The sequence below is a fragment of the Poecilia formosa genome, unplaced genomic scaffold, assembly GCF_000485575.1.
Source record: "Poecilia formosa unplaced genomic scaffold, Poecilia_formosa-5.1.2 Scaffold102, whole genome shotgun sequence".
Classification (NCBI taxonomy): domain Eukaryota; kingdom Metazoa; phylum Chordata; class Actinopteri; order Cyprinodontiformes; family Poeciliidae; genus Poecilia; species Poecilia formosa.
The window spans coordinates 1,192,407-1,210,472 of NW_006800041.1; the positions used below are offsets into that span (position 1 = coordinate 1,192,407).

Here is an 18,066-nt window from a genome sequence, read left to right on the forward strand (position 1 = left end):
AAGTAAATTAGAAACAATCAAATGCACACACATTCCTGCAAATACCCTGACATACTCACTCTAGCACATGGCACAGAACTTACCTCAGTTCTGTGCCATGATCCATGTTCTGCCACAGCGAATAAGTAAATTAGAAACAATCAAATGCACACACATTCCTGCAAATACCCTGACATACTCACTCTAGCACATGGCACAGAACTTACCTCAGTTCTGTGCCATGATCCATGTTCTGCCACAGCGAATAAGTAAATTAGAAACAATCAAATGCACACACATTCCTGCAAATACCCTGACATACTCACTCTAGCACATGGCACAGAACTTACCTCAGTTCTGTGCCATGATCCATGTTCTGCCACAGCGAATAAGTAAATTAGAAACAATCAAATGCACACACATTCCTGCAAATACCCTGACATACTCACTCTAGCACATATATTTTTGTTAACACCTGACATCCACACTCAGTAGGAGTTGGCAGCTGGGTTTACGCACAGCTCCATTGTACTTCTTGGCAACCAACGTTGGCAACGTCTCAACACAATGTGCATCTGTATTAATACCTGAAACTCTGCTGTGTAATTCTACTAACATCTGGCTATCTAGAAATTAGAAAACAGAGGAGGGATTTATTTTAATTAGATGGGAAAAAATTTAAATGAGACATGGAAATAAGATGGTAAAAGAGCTCTAATGTGATAAAGATAAGACGTTAAACTATCGAAATTGATAGAAAAGTTTAGAAAATGAAACACTGCCAGCAATGAGGTATGAGGAGAATGAAGGAGGAGGATTAAAAAGAAAAGTGAATCACCAAGAGGGGAGCCGAGACAGCCATGATAGATAAGGGACGAGAGGGACGAGAGGTAGAAGTATAGATCTATATTCTGTCCATACGTGTGGCCTCTTCTCCCTCGGTGACCTTTGGCTTGTCACTCATAATTAATACAAGATGTAAATGGAGACCTTTCACCTTCTCATTGATATGGGCCACTCTGTGTTTGTGTGTGCGAGAGAGCCTCATTGACATGGCATAGACTCATTTTGGTGGTGGTCATTTGTCACGGCGCAGCCTTCAGCTCCATTCACTCCATTTCCCAAGATTATACGAAGAAGGTAGAAGAAACAACAAAGTCGCCAAGCAGCTGAGCCCTGAGCAGCTCTTGTTCATGGAGATTTTGATAATAAATTGGTATGAAGAGTTTTTAAATCAAGGAAACAAGTATTTTTAAATGTAAAGATCAGGATAAATTTATAGGCATACTTGATAAAGATGAAGGAAAAGATGGAGAAAATGCTAAAATGTTTATTAGCAAAGTAAAACAAAGAAACTATTCCTGGTAGCCGTGCTCTTGATATATTATGCATTATTTTACCCCTCTTATGATCCTGGTAGCAAGATAAATATGGGCTTCTCTTGTTTCAAAAGTGTATTCTTAAAGATTTAAACAATTGTGCCAGTGGTGGTTTTTTCTAAAACAATAATTTTTCTAACAAGGTTTTATTTTATCCACTTATTGAAATCACATCAATTTCTGAAATAATGCTGTTTCAGCAAAAAAAAAAAAAAGTATAATTAGGCCTATTGCGATACATGATAAATCAATTAATCACACGATACATTAAACCTATCGACCTCATTTTAATTATTGGCTTTATGTCTCTTCCTGTCTTTTTTTCTTTCTGTTGCTGGCACTGAATGAAAAAAGGCTCAGCTCCGGTGATCTCCACTGACCCCCCCTTCCTCATTTCCTTAGTGTAATGCCCACCGCACACTACACGAGTTGTCGGCCGATTGTTGGCCCATTTTCAAACCCTGAGAGACACATTAGCCGACAGAAATCCTAGGTATAACGGTTCAATCGGGTTCGATTGTGCCGTGTGATGTCCAGCCACCTGGGCACAAAATAATGGCTACAAGTCCAGTTAACTAATTTTAAAATCAGGCATTAATCAATGCTTTACTACAATCTACCTGTGACGCATGTGGCTAGAGTCAGCGTAAAGTCCTGACTGAATGAAAATCATTGTAACCTATTTATGTTAATGTAGAACAGCTGAAAAGTTACCAGGTTTATCAACTGCGGTAGCAATTTGGCTCCAGTTCCTCCCCTTGTCATTTCTATATTCTTTGCACGAAATGTTGAATAAATATTAATGTTGTTTCCACATATCATCACCAATGACTGCTGGACTTCGGGTTGCGCGTGTCAGCTGTTTGGGATTCCCCTCCGTAATTTCCCCTCAGAATTCACGGAGGAGAATCCGCGCTTTCTGATTGGCTACCTGTCACATTCAGCGTTAAGTTCCCAGTACGGGAAAACCCTGATTTAGATCGGAGCGGCCACAACGATCTACCGTAACCCACCACACACTGCAGGATGATCGGATACAAAATCACCAGCGAGAATCTTGGAACGGCCAACGTTCTAAGAAAATAGGGGCAATAAATCGTGTAGTATGAACTACTGTATCAGGTGGTCGGATGTGCCCATCTTCTCTATTTACATCTAGTGATTACTGAAGGCCAATATAATATACAGACTTCATAATCTGCACTCTTTTGGTTGAATGCAGTATTTATTTCCACTTTGGCTTCATGTTGTTTAGTTTTTATTCAAGTACGTTGTTTGTTAATGGAGACTGAGAATCCATTTTATTTTTGTTTTTGGTTATCAGTTCCAGTGTTATGTGTTGTTTTGAAAATAAAGTGCATCTATCTATGGCAGGAAAGCGCATGCATTATTACGTCATTTCCATTAAATCAGTGTCAAAAGGTCTTGAAACAATATTATCGTTTATCGCAATAATTTTTAGACAATTAATCGCTCAGCAAAATTTGTTATCGTGACAGGCCTAAGTATAATTTAAATCTACACATCTTCAACAGACATTTCAACAATTTTAACAAGTCTAACATCTGAAAGGTCACAGTTCAGTAATCTTACTCACAGTCACAGCTCCATTTTACCCTTAGTGTCCCCCCTTTTATTCCTCAACATTTCCCCTCTTTAAGTATTGTTTGAACATATGTGTGTCTCCATTTGGTGTGTGTATATTTGTGTGTGTGTTGATCTTAGACTGGGCTGGAAACCCTGCTTTGTGCCAGCTTGGCTGATTAATGGGGTCGTCTTGGCAATCAGACGGAATGAGGGTATGAAACGCAGGCAGCCTGTTTGCTAGACCCCTACGAGCTGCCTGGCACACACACACACGCACGCACACACGCACGCACGCACACACACACGCACGCATACACACACAAGTTTGTTTTTCTACCCATATTAGGACTTTGTTTGGACTTCCTTTCATTTTAGTATCTGCATTCATGCCTAAACCAGACACTTTCCTTTACCCTAACCCCATTTTTAACCAAAACTTAAATCACACCTAACCTTTAAACCTCACCCCTGACCCTAAACAAGGAGGTTAGGGGAGGCTTTGGTCTCCATAAGGCCCATTGGTCTTCTGAACAAGCACACACACTAAGCTTAGACATTTATTTCTCAGTCTTCCGTTCTTACTGTCTAAACATCAGTTCTTATCTGATCCATTTATTCGTGTTTTCCATTTTGCTCTCACTGTTGTTTGGGGTTCCACCTTCAAGCTCTGCATCATTTTTCATCTTTTCTTTGGTTCATCTTTTATGTTTCTCTCTTCTCATTTTTCTATTTAGTCTCATGTATTTAAGTCTTTTAACTTTCGAGATGTTTTGTAAATGATTCATCTTCATCAGTATCTCTCTCCCTCCCCACTTTCTTATTCTTTACCTTTTTACCATTATCTGCATTCTCCTAACTCCATTTTTGCCATCTTTTTACTTCTTCACCATTTTAATGCCTCTTGCACACACACACCACTATCTCTTATCTCTGAAGTTACTCTCCTTTTCCTGTTCCTCCTCTCTTCCATCGCGTCTTTTTCTCTTTCTTTGTGTCATCAAACCCTTCCTCCTCTTTCTGGTTCCTCCTTTACTTTGCTGTCCCTCCCTCGGCTCCTCCAGATGTTCCTCTGTGGCTCTTGGGATCACTGGTGGAAGGAGACCGTTGGCATACGTGTGTGTCTAAATGTGTGTTTGTTACATTGTCTGCATGCATATGTCTCAATATTGAGGCCTGTGCTCGTGTGCATGCAGAGCGTTATTGTTTGCGCGTGTATGTGCAACAGTGTGTGTTTGCGCGCCGTATTAATACATCCCATTGATCAGAGCAGGACCCCTGACAGTCATCATCCCTGAGAACCATCTGGCCGACGCCTGACGCTCCCTCACCCAAACAGAAGCTGACACCCTATTAATCTGCGGCTGCCATGCATACATGCGTGCACGTTTTCCGCGTGTTAGCGACCGAATCATTGCGAGTACGTGGAAAGCGCAATGTAAAGGATTTTGTGTTGCATGCAGATTTTAAGCCATATCTGTGTTTCTGCGAAGCCGTTTCTGTGTTTATTAGTGCGCGTAAGTGCTTCAGATCCAAACCGCACGCACACACGCGCACGCCCCACTCTGCCATCCGCCAACAACAGCCGGCGCTGAAGGGAGCTGAAGGGTGCTTGGAAATTAAGGTTATTACACAAATTGAGCCATATGGTCTAAATATTTCAGAGCTGAAATTTACTAGGCAATAAAAATGGCCCCTACCTCGGTAATGGTGTAAATTACAGCTTAACCACCAGCGCTAATGATGTCCTTCTGTACGCCCCGTAACCAACCGTACATGAAGGACACATTGTTTAAAAAATACACTAGGAAAAGCTAAAGAGAGAGAGGGAGAAAGAGAGAGAGGAGGGGACAGGAAGAAGGGATCGGGATGGAGACAAAACGTTGAAGCGAATGGAGATAAGGAAGCAAAGGAAGAGAAAAGTTGTGAAAATTGAAAAAGAAAGAGGGGGACTGATTGATAAAGGCAAGGAAGACACAGGGAGAGAAAGAGCTGGCAGCATGTTTACAATCTGTTAGTTTACCATTAAGAAACCGTCAGAGAGTGTGAAACAGCATGAGACAGCCGGCGAACCGAGCCTCAAAACCAATATGAGGCTTTAGAGCAGTTGTGTGTCACTTAAACAGTCAGAATGTGTGTTTTTAAGCATGAACAGTTTTATACGGATGATGTGTCATTAAGAAAAAAAAGTCACTAACACATGGTGGTGGGAGCCCATAAAACGGTGGTTTGCATATGTATTCGTCCCCCTCAGTAAATACCTCGTAGAACCATTTTTCCAGTTACAGCTCCGAAGGTTTCCGGGTTTGTCTGCCGGAGTTGAACATCTAGAGACCAAACGTTTCCTCATAAATCTTTGCAAAGTAGCCAGAGAGTCGATAGTCCTGCCACAGATTTCCAATTAGATCGAGGCTGAGTTTCATTGGCTCATTCAAACACCCGAATATGTTCTGACCTAAACCTTCAGGGTTGGAAGGTGAACCAGTCGAGTCTCAAGTTTTTCTTTGAGCTGTACTTTGCTGTAATCAGCTTTTGCTTTCCCCTCTGAAGAAAAGCATCTCCACAGCATAATGGCGCCACCACTGTGTTTTACTTTGGAGAATAATGGGTCCAGGGTAATTGGCTGTATTCTGCCACACACATCACTGTGAACATGAAGCTGAAGGCCTCATCTCACCAGAAAACCTTCTTACAGGTTTACTGGGTTCTCTACATAGATTGTGACAAACAAGTCTCTTTATGGCTTTGTTTTCATAATTTTTTTTCCTTGTCACTTTTCTATAAAGTCCAGATTTGTAGAATGTAAAGTAATATTTTTTTCAACAGATTCTCCTACCTGAACTGTGGAGCTGCAGTTTTTCTTTATTCCTTTCCTCCATTATATATTTACTTCTTTCCATCCTTGCAGCTTCTTTCTGTTTGTCTTCCATCCTTTGTACCATTCTTTACTTCTGACATTCATTCCTTACTTTCTCCATTGTTTTCCTTCATCCTTTCTTCCCTCATTCTGTTTGTACTTTCTTCATTTCTTTCCTCTCTAAAGTTTACTCCTTTCTTTGATCCCAACTTCTTTTCTTTCTTCTGTCCTTCATTTCTTTCATCCTTTGTTTGTTTCATCTTTCTTGTATGAATTATATAAAAAAATATTTTGTTCCAAACTCAAAGGTCGATCTCTAAGTAGGTAAACTCAGAATAATCCTGAACGCTTAAATAAAACATCCTTCAATAAAATACAGGATTTTTTTTTTTTTACCTAAAGCAGTAAATCAAATTCTTAACTTCAACTCAGACTTTTAGGATCCAAAAAATTAAATATCTGTTAGATATTTTTTCAAAAACTGTTCCTGTAATGCAGATTTCATGAAAAGCTGTTGTGCTTTTAGACTTTTCTTGTACCCTTTCTCTTAAAAACACCTTCTGAAAAGATTTGACAGGATGGCAAAATTCACCACTGAGCTCACAAAGGCTGGGTTTAAAAACGAAGAACGGCCTGGATGAGAAAATAAGAAGACTTGTGTGGAATTTGTCAGGCTTTCGCTCTACGAGGTCTCCAGCTCTGATTGGAGAGCTCTTACAGCTCTGCATAAACAGCCAAATAATCAGGCTGCAACTCTTCTCCTTACTGCAAATCTTCTCTCTGCCTCCTTGTCTTTTTCAGCGCTCCTTCCAGTATCTCTCCCCCTTGAATCCAGCACAGCATTTCTGTCTGCCTCTGTATCAAATTACAGTTTTTATGTTGCACTCATCCACTGTGTTTACCCCCTTCCTTCTCTCTCCTTTTTCCCTCTGTCAAGTGACTTCCTATTTTCCTGCCACTACCTTACTCTCTCTCTCGCTCTCCCTCCTCTTGTTCGCTGCCTCTCACACACGGAGTTTCTTGCAGTAATGACAGGTTGTGTGTTATTGTGTCTCTGTCCGTGAAGAGGCCACACCATCCGCTGTAGTGCTCTCCACTTGTTTAAATGGCTGTTTAATGCTGCAGCTGTGATAAAATGAGCATCACTTGAGATGAAGGGTCAGAGTGAATGTGAGTGTAAAAGAGAAAGTGTTCTTGTGTTTCTGATCGCTGGGCCCATTCAACTCTGGAGGAGAAGCTGTTTGGTGTGCTTGTGCATAAGTGACTTCTGTTTGTTTTGATTGATAGTAGGCATTACTTAGTTTTGAAGAGGCCCCCCTGCCTCTGTAATCTGCCTCACAGCATGCATGTGAATGTATTGGTTTGTGCTTGTAATGGACAGTCAGTGAGATGTCCGGTATCTGGTGTGAGGAGAGAGTAATGCCAGGTTTATACTGGCTATACTCATTACAGTCCTATAGTCCTAATGACTGTTTCTGTAATGAACCCTACACCTGTCATTTAAAAAGTTTGGGTTGTTCATAGTTTTGTTTGCACGGTGCCTTGTAAAAGTGATCAGACCACCAAACTACTTTGTTGATCAAGTGCTGTCATGTTCTACCATCAAACATTGATGCCTTAAATTGAGAATATTATGTGATAAACCAACACAAAGTGCTGGTTTGTGATTGTGAAATGGTAGCAAAAGGATGCTTAAAAGTGCGCCATGTTTTCATCTTCATCCCCCTCCTGATAGGACCAACTTTTGATGCATCTACAGCTGTACACTACATAAATGAAGTAGTGTAAGCTGGGATCGACATCCCTCTGACTTGCATTTTAATGATGTACAGTGATTGGGATGCTACAGGTGGCCTTTTGGGCATCAGCTGATTTTTCTCCAGTATCTGTGATGTTTACATTCAGCTTGGAGTTGTTTCAGATGCATAATTCAGTGAGCACTGTTGGAAAGCATTGTTGTTGTAGTTGAACCTTGTCAAGATGTGAACATTTTGAAGTGGTATGAATACTTTTCAAGCCCCTACAAATTATTTCATTAGTTCCCAGATTCAATGTGGCTGTATTTGTAGTTGGTAATCAACTTTTTGTTCTTTTTAGACTACATTTATGTAAATGTTTTGTGCAGACAATCAAATGTGCGCTAGGTTTAATCAACCAGTCATTCATTTAAAATCGGTCGCTTTGCTAAGTAAGGATTATTTATTATATACAAATGATAAAATTAGGGCATCAATGGAGACCAAACACTCAGATATTTTAATTTCAGAGGATTGTTTCTAAGCGTATGTCCACCAGTGTTTGTCTAAATCACGCACAGAAACACGCGTGCATAAGGCATGATATATGCACAGCAGATTCGCTGCTCCTGGGGTCTTGAGCCGCCAAAGCCAATCATAGATGTCGGTGTGAAGCGGGTAAGCCTGCTCCAAGCCCCTACAGTCCCTCTCTGCATCGGTGCTGGCCACAGACAAAACGCATGCCTAATGGCACTCTGTGTGTCCGTGGGTGTGTCGTTGTGTGCCGGCGTGTGTGTGTGTATTGCACGGATAGCTGTATGTGTCAGGGTTTGTCTAACGCACCCTGACTAGCAGGGACACCCATGCAGGGCATTTGTAAACAGACACAGGGCAATCGTTCCAGCAGCATTGAATTAGGTATGCACATATAAATATGCAGACACACTCACACACACACACATTTGGCTTTAGAGCTTGGCATGGGGTGCGATGGATCAGTATGTGGGGCACTGGCTCACCTCAGAAACCTCTGAAAACAATTACTGCTCTCACAGGGCTGCTCAGGGCACAGCTTGGACTAATAGACTGGACTATTAAGACGGAGAACTGGACTGAGCAAAATTTGTTAAATCTAAAGACACTGGTGAAAACATATTTATTAAAAAAACATAAGGAAATAAAGATTAAGCAGTGCAGTCTTGCATTTTCTGTCTAAAAAACAACTGGGACTCATTCACATGTGTACAAGGCTTTTTTTTTTCCCCATGCATATTTGTTGGTGTATTTGTTGGTTCTCATGTTAAATATGTCGAGAGACAAAGAGTACTTCTGTTTCCGTTCACATGGACACAGGGCGATATGTGCGTAGCCATATGCTAATGCTGGTCTGGCTCTGTGTCTCCATCTCTCTGCGGGGCCCAGCGCCGGGGCCTTTGTGAGATAATCAGCATAATTCTTTTGGCAAATACACATGGTTATTCTTAATTAGTATCACACACTGTCCCTCCGGCTTTACTGTGCCTCTCTACCTGAACATCAGAACACACGCAAACGGTCAGCCGCACACATGCAGTTTTACGGATCCGAGAGTCAGACGGTCGGAAAACGAAACGCGTTCGGATGCACACCTGTTAGTACACATGCAAACGCATTCACAAAAACGTGATGACACATCATGGCGGCAGGAGCTCCTTCTGCAAAGGCTTTTTGTGCAGAAGTACAAACTGTCCGATGGACTCAGAATGAGAAGAAAAATTCAATAGATTGCTTTCTTGCACTCAGTGCTCAAAGTTGTGTTGGACTCGGTTGCATTGATGAGGCTTTAATGTCTAAATTAGTACAACCTCTTCCTGTCTTCTCTGTCCATATCATTGTCTTCTTTTTTTCTTATTTATGCTCTCCATCATTTCTTTTCACTTCTTGCTCCTCTCTGTTGCATTTTGTATGATTAACTGGTGACTTTGATCATCGGCGCACATATGCATACGGTGGAGTTCACTGAATTTGAGTTGACAAGAACCCTTTCCTTTCATATCTTACTCTGCGGCTCCTAATGTGATCTTCATAATCTGCCCATTTATTTTTCCCTCAGAAAAACGCAGAATAGACTTTTTTTTTATATACATATATATGAAAGTTTGGGGGGGTTTTTTTACAGCTACAGCAGGTAGAGCTTTAATGCCAGATGTAGAGATAAACTTTTTTATTGTTCTGATTATTAGTTTAGTAAACCATAGATTGGTACAAGCAGTACCAATCTATGGTTTATAACAAAAGAGTCAAGTTATGGTCATTTTATGGCCAGATCTTATGACAGAAATTAATTAATCATTGACGCATTTCTTAAAGAGAATAGAGAAGCTGGTTATTCAGAGTAAATGAAAAGTTGAGTGGAAGGAAAAAATGTGAAAGAAAGCAGTGCACAAGCATCAAGAATAACCGCAACCTTTTGAAGATTTTGCATTGCATGGACATACTTTTCAGCTACCTAAAATTTCTGATTGGAAATCCATTTTATGGATTGTACATTATATTCCCCCTTTTTTTTGAGAAAGTTAAAATTAGATTTTAGTTGTTATTAACCAAAAGAAACTAAATGCATAAAACATCAGTGTGTGACTATTTTTTAACACACACGTGTATCATGTGAAGTGAGTCACATGCTGTAGGCTGAAGTAATTATTTTCAGTTTTAACAATAGTGTACATAATGTTTGATGTTTTATGGAGAAAAAATACAAAGGTGATCAATTTTAGGTAGTTGAGTTCCTCAAATCAAATTCTGTTTACGACCCTGTATAACCTTGTGAAGGCTCTGGGAACAATCCAAAAACCAGAACTCAGTCACTTTATTCATAAATTTAAGTCAGAATATGTTAAACCTGACATAAACTGTAAAGACAGAAGGTCGTTCCACTGGTTAAGTTTGGTTTAACCTAGTTAAGTTAAAATGATTTTTTTTCTCCTTTTTATTCATTTATTTTTGCAGATTTATTTTTGCTTGTTACCAAAAAAATTCACCAACTCCTTGGTTTCGTTACATATGCTCTCAGTATGAACTGTGTGTGCATGTATCACAGTAAAGTAGTTATTGTGGGAGCTGTTAATGCTGTGGAATAGTTATGTATTTCAGCACCATTTAATAACAGTCTGTCCACCTGCTTGTGTGTGTGTGTGAATTTCACGGTCAGTCCTTGATTGTTGTTGTGTGTGTGCAGCCTGTTAATGCGGTGTGTTTCAGTGATAAAGTGTTTGAATGTATTGCCATCTAGAGGCATGTAGCAGAGTCTCCACGCTCCTATAAAATCTGCCAGCGCCAGATGCTGCTATTGACAATGTGCATATGTTAACCGCTTTATAGGCCACATGCCTCACATATTTCACTGGCTTTTAAGGTAGAGAGATCTCTCATTCTGGCTCACTTAATCTGTCTCCCCCTTTTGCCACATCTATCTTTTTTTTATCTGCAGCTTTAGCCTCCTCCACTCTTTCTTTACTTAACTCAGTTTCCCCTCCTCTTCTTCCTTTTTTATTTACTTCATCAGTTATTAGCTAACCCACATCTTACTGTTTCTTATCAATCTTTCCTAATTGTCTTCCATGTGTTGCCTTACAAGAAAGTATTTTTTGTTACCTTTTTTTCCACTACATCCTCCTCTTTCTCTCTTTCCCCGCTCTCTCACCCCTCCCTGTCTCATTGTGGCTCTCCCTCCCTCTTTTAGTGAGAAGTGCTGTGATTTGCAGAAGGATTTAGCTTGTGTCTAGGTGTCTAGGGGCTTATTAATCCCGTTTTACTGTGAATGAAAAATATGCTGGCTTCCAGACATGAATATAGTGAGTACACGCGTTCTGGTTGTTGTTCAGACAGTTCAGCCTTGGTGCCACGCCACGGTGATTTGTCGGGGATTTCATTTGATTCAGTGAAAATTTGAGCCTTTTTGATCCTGCTACAGCTGCATTGAAGTGGGTTACCAGTTAATCTCTTTACATATGCTCTGTTATGTGCAAGCAAAATTTGATCTGCAGACTCAACACTTGAAAGAAGCAAACCCTCCTGTGTTCTGCATTCACTCAAAAGCAGAGATATCACTCTCATGGCTGCTTCAGAGCTCCCAGTTAAAAGCAAACACAAAGGCCGCATATAAATGCTACATCCTGGAGCCTGGTGCTCCCAGACTTCCATGTCATCGCACGCCAGGGCCTTTTGAAACAACAGTGTGTCTCTTATCAATTAGTAAATTGGGTTTTCACTGTATCACGCACGCATACACACTTTTCCTGCATCTGCCAGGGTGTTGGGCTGGGTCCCACTGCCTAAAGCTACTGGCACACACCCTGGTTTTGTGTGTGTTTGTGTATATGATATGAAATGGTGCATGTGTGACATAAATACTTAATCTGGAAGCTTTGAGTTCTCCCACCAGGGACAGCCGTTTGCCTGCTACGTTTCTCTCTGCCACTAAGGCATGTGTTCCTTACTTGACCATGGCAGTCTGGATGTTGAAACACTGATATCACAAATCCCCTGTTATGTCATCTTAGTTTCCATTCTTCCTTTTCATTCCTCTTTTAATGGTTGATACTCTGGTTTCATTCACACAGGATTTGTGTGAACAGTAACTAATTTCCTCTGGCTGGTTGTCAGGTTGGCATTCGTCCCATTTGATCCGCTTTCCTCTGTCTTTTCACTCTTCCACATTTATTCTTGTCTTAAAGCCATTGCTGTTCTTATTTTTTTTTCCTTTAATTATGTAAAGCACCTTGAAATGCCCTGATGTTGAAATGTGCTATACAAATAAAATTTGATTGATTGATTGATCTTTCCGTATATATGCCATTTATAACAACTGAAAATTATTCAAATAGTGACTTTTCTGAATATGACCATAATGATGGACATGTCAAAAATAAGATTTGAATTTTGTTTGTTTTACAATGTCATAAGTACTAATGAAAATCAGTTGGCACTGCATGATTGGTTAAATTTAGCATTTTAATTATGCCCTCTCTTTTTACTGAAAATTAAAAAAATTTCCAAGTTTCAAGTTTGAATTTCAAGTGAGACAATGCAGTCTTTCTACGTTCTCCAACGTCAGGATCCAAACTGGTCGACTTGTGTGTAAACATACTGTACCAAAATAAAATGAAATAAAGTTTTAGGTTTAAGCACAGCAAAAATCGCTGGTCAATGCGCTTTCACCACTAATCTTTGATGCTTAGTCGCTCAACATCCCAGTTAGTTTATCCTTTAAAAAACAATGTACCAAAACTTGTTCCAAATGCCACTAAAGTCAGTGGTTACTACAGTTTGAGAAAAATGGTTCTGTAACTTGTTTTCTGTCTCTCAGGGTTCAGTGTTGGAGGCAGCAGTCTTTGGTCTTGACCCATTCAGTCAGTACAGTCTTCGTGTGGAAGCTGTGAATGGGGCAGGTAGTTTGGAAGCTGAGAAGAACATTTTAAATATTTGGAGTGAATAGTGACATAACCCTGATTGTTTTTGCACCACTTCAGGCAGCGTTTCCAGCCCGTGGGTGGAGGTCCAGACCCTGGAGGCTTCTCCGACCGGCCTGGGGAACTTCACAGTGGAGCAGAGAGAGGAGGGCAGAGCGTTGCTGCTCAGCTGGGATGAGCCACTGGCTCCAAATGGAGTCATCACGGTACAGAGCCAAGACCAGGGTTGTCGTGACACTCAAATTTGGAAGTCGGGGGTGGGAGGGTTTGGTGCCTATCTGCAGCAGTGATTGGGCGAGGGGCGGGGTACGCCCTGGGCGCGTCGCCAGTCAATCTTAATGCAACGCAGGAGAAATAACGTGCATGCACACACTCACACTTCACAACAAATTAGAGAAAACAATTAGCCTGTTTCTGGACTGCAAGAGGGTCTGTGGGACGCTACTTAACCATCAATTTAGAAAAAAAAAACTGCATAGCAAAACAGATGAAACAAAGTGTTATCTTTATAGAAGTCTGTGCCTTGGATCCAGTTGCACAGTTAGTCGGAACATTGTTTGACTGTGTATGCACAGTAAAACAATGTTTTTTCAGGATCCATAGCGAATCTGTCTTTAAGATGGTTGAGTTTTTTCTAGTCCCCACTCTGCAGCACAGGTTCTCCTTTGTCGTTTATTATAGTTCCAAGTTTTGACATGTTTTTAATTGCAGATTTTATTAAATCTGCAAGTACATTAGCAATACTTCAAACACATATAGCGAATGGTAGAAAAAACTCATACAAAGCCTTGTCTGCACAGTGTCCCATCTGCAAAGTCTCTGTTTTCTTTCCCATATCTGTCCGTCCAGATGTACAATCTGTACAGTGAGGAGAACCTGGAGTTCAGCGGGCTTTCGAGGAGTTTCCTGTTCCGTCGTTTGGAGCCGTGGACTGTTTACTCTCTGACTCTTGAAGCCTGTACTGCAGCAGGCTGCACGCTCAGCCCTCCTCAGCACATCACCACTGCAGCTGCCCCTCCGGCTTCCCAGCTGCCACCTCGGCCTCTTTCTGTCGGCGCTGATCAGGTGTCGCTCACCTGGGATCCTCCGTCACAACCCAATGGGCCAATTGGAGAATATTCTCTGCTTGGAAGGAGTTTGGAGGAGAGGGGAAAGCTACGAAATAATGAAGAGGATCCTGATGGAGGAAAGGTAGAAGAAATACTGGTTGTATTTAATTATACTGCAATTAGTCAGTTAATGGCATGATGAATTTAAATCAGCATTCTCGTGATTAATATTTTTTTATTTGTTTTATTCATGGTTTCGATTGTCTACTTTCTGCTTTATTTGGTTGTTGGTGTTCTAAAATTAATGTTTATTTAGTTTTGAGAGAAGTGACTTGTATTATTAAGCCATTATCAAAATTTAGCTTGAAAATTGTCTCAAAACAACAATATTGTTGTTCCTCTCAATAATTATTAGGACATTTTATCAGTCAGTAAAATTGGTCATGGTGACGAGCCTAGTAGCATTCATTCAACTTAAAGTTTTCCTGAAGGAATGTCTCAGGGTTTTGATTTAACTCTCACAGTTAATAACAATGCAGTTCCATCTAGAAGAACACATACTTTTGCGCAGTTTATTTTTGTTCCAAATAGAGTTTAATTCTTAACTTAAACGCCTACCTTTATCGTCAATCATGTCTCCTACAGGTGCTCTTCACAGGATTGTCCCCACAGGAAGCTGGGGCTCTCTCCTACACAGTAACTGGGTTACGTCCCTGGACCCAGTACGAGTTCAGCGTCTGCACTCACAACCCAGCGGGACAAGCCTGCAGCCCCTGGGTCACTGTAACAACCAAACAAGCCCCTCCTCGTGGTCTCGCCTCTCCGACAGTGAGGCACGTCCATGGTCGGCCCAGTGAGGTGGTGGTGTCCTGGACTCCTCCGTTGGAGCCAAACGGGGTTCTGCAGTTCTACAGGATACAGAGAAATAATGTCAACTTCAAGTTCAGTTTCGATCCGACTGTCCTGACCTACAAAGACGAAGACCTGCACCCATTTTCAACATACAGGTATTAAGTGTTTATTGTTTCCGTTAATGCATCTCTCCTCATATGTCCAGATTTAGTATAAAATAAGCCAAGAAAAATAAACAAAAAACTTGAATTTATTCTCTCATAGCTATTCAGTGACAGCCTGCACCTCGGAGGGATGTACGACCAGCCCCCAGACCAAAATCATAACCCTAGAGGCCCCGCCCGAGACGGTGGAGCGCCCCACCGTGGACGCCATAACCTCCCATCATATAAACGTTTCATGGAGTAAACCTCTGATGCAGAATGGACAGGTGACAGAATATGTGCTGAAACTGAACAACAAAGAGGCGTATCGTGGAAGAGACCTCAATGCAGCACTGTCATACCTGCAGCCACATACGTCCTATCAGCTGGTTCTGTTGGCATGTACCAGAGGCGGCTGCACCACCAGCAGCACAAAAACCGTAGTTACTGAGGAAGCTCCCCCAACTCACCTGGCTGCCCCAACTCTTAAGGTGCTTTTTTAAATCTCTAACTTGAAGTTGAAACCAATTTTTTAGTCAGTGAATCATTGAAAAATCATTGAAAGTCTGCACAAAAAAAAGAATAAACATAGTATTCGATTGTGAATTAGTTTTTTTGTGCAATGTAAAGAACTTTTTATGTTTTCTGGTTATTTAATTTCTTTTCGACCCTGTTTGTTGTATTTTTCTTCAAATACATGTCAGGTTACTGGCCCAGAGTCAGTTGAGATTACCTGGAGACCCCCCGATCGTCCTAATGGGATCATCACTGGCTACGAGCTACGCAGAGATGGTGAAGTTATCTACATCGGCAGAGACACCCATTATCATGACTTCACTCTCATGCCAAGTATGGAGTACAGCTATGTTGTCAGAGCCAACAACAGCAAAGGAGCTGTCAGCAGCGAAGTAGCCACAGCAAAGACTCATCAATCAGCCCCGTCTGGTGTGGGTTTCCCAGCACTGACATCACTGGAGGCAACCCAGGTGTGTCAATCTTCTTTAAACGACTCCAGAGCTCTAGAAGTTTGAACATTTTTGACGCTGTTTTGTTGTATTTCTTACCAGGTCGCAGTAGAGTGGCAGACCCCCGCTCGTCCTAACGGAGACATTGTGAGCTACGCCGTGTATCTGAGAGATCCGGTCCATCTTAACGTCACCAGTTCTGTCTTCACTCCAGAGGACAGCGCCTTTTCTGACAAACAAATCATTCTGCGTGGGTTGTTTCCCTACCACAGGTCAGTCTGAGTGGATTTCAGTCAGTGATTCCACTTTTTCTTCCTGTCTCTGACAGATGACGTCAGGGCTTTAATTTCAGTCAAGGACCTTTGTTCAAATGCACAGCTTTTGTCCACACAAGCTTTGTGCAGGCGAAAATCTTTTGGGCCTACCCCCTGAATTTTTTTGTCCCATAAACGGTAAGATCTTGGGCCTGGACAATGATGGTTAATATGAATAGGCCTGGTTTGTTCAGCTTGACCATTCAATCATTTTTACAGGCGGAAAGAATTTTTTACCTTTGTTATCAGGGAAGAAGAGGAAATAACATAAAAGCCAGATTTACACACTTATTCTGATGTATCATTTCCAAACTGCTTCACATTTGTGCACTACTTTGAGCTGGCCACATAACATCCCTCATTTGTGGGTATAATGCTACAAATGTGGAAAAGTTTGCAAGGTGGGTTTCACATATCAAAGAGGCAAGTCAAGAAAAAGCATTTTTCTTTAAATTTGTCTGATTTAGTCTATTATTGGACATATTTATTTTAAAGAAATTTCCATATACATTCCTTCTCTTAAAACTATATATTTTTAATCTCTGTAGGTATGAAGTGAGGGTAGAGGCTTGCACAGAGCTGGGCTGCTCCTCCAGTGACTGGTCCTCCATACTCACACTGGAGGCTCCCCCTGCTGACCAGCCGGCGCCACTCTTAGATCTGACCTCTGACCCCCACACCGGCCTGCAGACAAGCTTTCTTCTCACCTGGTCTCCCCCGGGTCAGTCGAACGGCAGGATCCTACATTACGAGGTGCACCGCAGGCAGGATTCCTCGGAAACAGACGAGACGAGTTCAGCAACAGTTGTTTACAGGAATGTCTCCACATCATTCAAAGATGGCGGACTCCAGCCTTACACAGAGTACCAGTACCAGGTAAGATGAAAGGCGTATTTTGAAAAGTTTTATCTGTAAAAGAAAAGTAATTAACCTAAGCTCTTTTATGTGGATAGTTGGGTCCAGGTTAGACATTCCTAAAAATACAGGCTACAGCAGGAACGTAAACACTGTCTGGCAGGAAACAGAGTAAATTCAGTGTTATTTTAGACAGGACTGTGAGGTTTTGCACTAAGATTTATTTTAAACACCTTGTCCTAAATGCAATAACATCATGCTACAGCACCATGTTCCCCAGCACCTATTATCCCCAACAATCACAAACACACTAACACACATTCACATAACTAATCAGACAGGTGTTAAATGGAGCAGTCCATAATCATGCTGTTGTGCTTGTGCATTGGCACACTAATTGACAGGTTAGCCCTTTGGAAGCAACAATAACATTAGCATTCCTGCCTGTCAGACGTATGAGCCGAGGCCAGAGAACGGATGTAATTGATTGAGTTTGCCTGATTGTGGTGCCGTCTTTATTTACGAGACTTCTAATTTATGACATGAGGAGGGAGTGAAGGAGGAGCTTTGGGAGATGACGAGCGGGCAACGGAGCCATTAATCACCGGGCCCTCTGAGCACCCCACTTCCTGATTACCAGCCAGCCAATCGAATTAACGGTTAGCCTGCTTGGTAACAGAGCTCGTATTGGAAAGACCTTTTAATGGTGACCGCTACATGTCCCTGTAGAATTTGGCAGTGGAGGGGGGATTGAAGTGGACGACATGCTATGTGTAAGTTGGTGCTGATAGAGTGTCATGGGGAGGATCAGATAACTAATTTTCTACCAAAAAGTTTTTGTCCAACCACTTTATCTCTCTTCTGTTTTCTGTCTCTTTATCTGTTTTCTTTTCATTAGCGTAT

General features: G+C 41.4%; 1 protein-coding gene across 3 annotated transcripts in view; it reads left to right on the forward strand.

Annotated features, from left to right (window-relative positions):
• ush2a (Usher syndrome 2A (autosomal recessive, mild)) overlaps positions 1-18,066 on the forward strand; it is a 201,739-nt gene that overhangs the window by 169,919 nt on the left and 13,754 nt on the right. For all 3 annotated transcript variants that reach the window (XM_007559093.2, XM_016674807.1, XM_016674808.1), the window contains exons 75-82: positions 12,883-12,964; positions 13,046-13,191; positions 13,835-14,176; positions 14,680-15,041; positions 15,151-15,520; positions 15,734-16,015; positions 16,097-16,266; positions 16,857-17,184. In XM_007559093.2, coding sequence (XP_007559155.1) covers positions 12,883-12,964; positions 13,046-13,191; positions 13,835-14,176; positions 14,680-15,041; positions 15,151-15,520; positions 15,734-16,015; positions 16,097-16,266; positions 16,857-17,184 — 2,082 coding nt within the window. The remainder of the gene's footprint in view (positions 1-12,882; positions 12,965-13,045; positions 13,192-13,834; positions 14,177-14,679; positions 15,042-15,150; positions 15,521-15,733; positions 16,016-16,096; positions 16,267-16,856; positions 17,185-18,066) is intronic.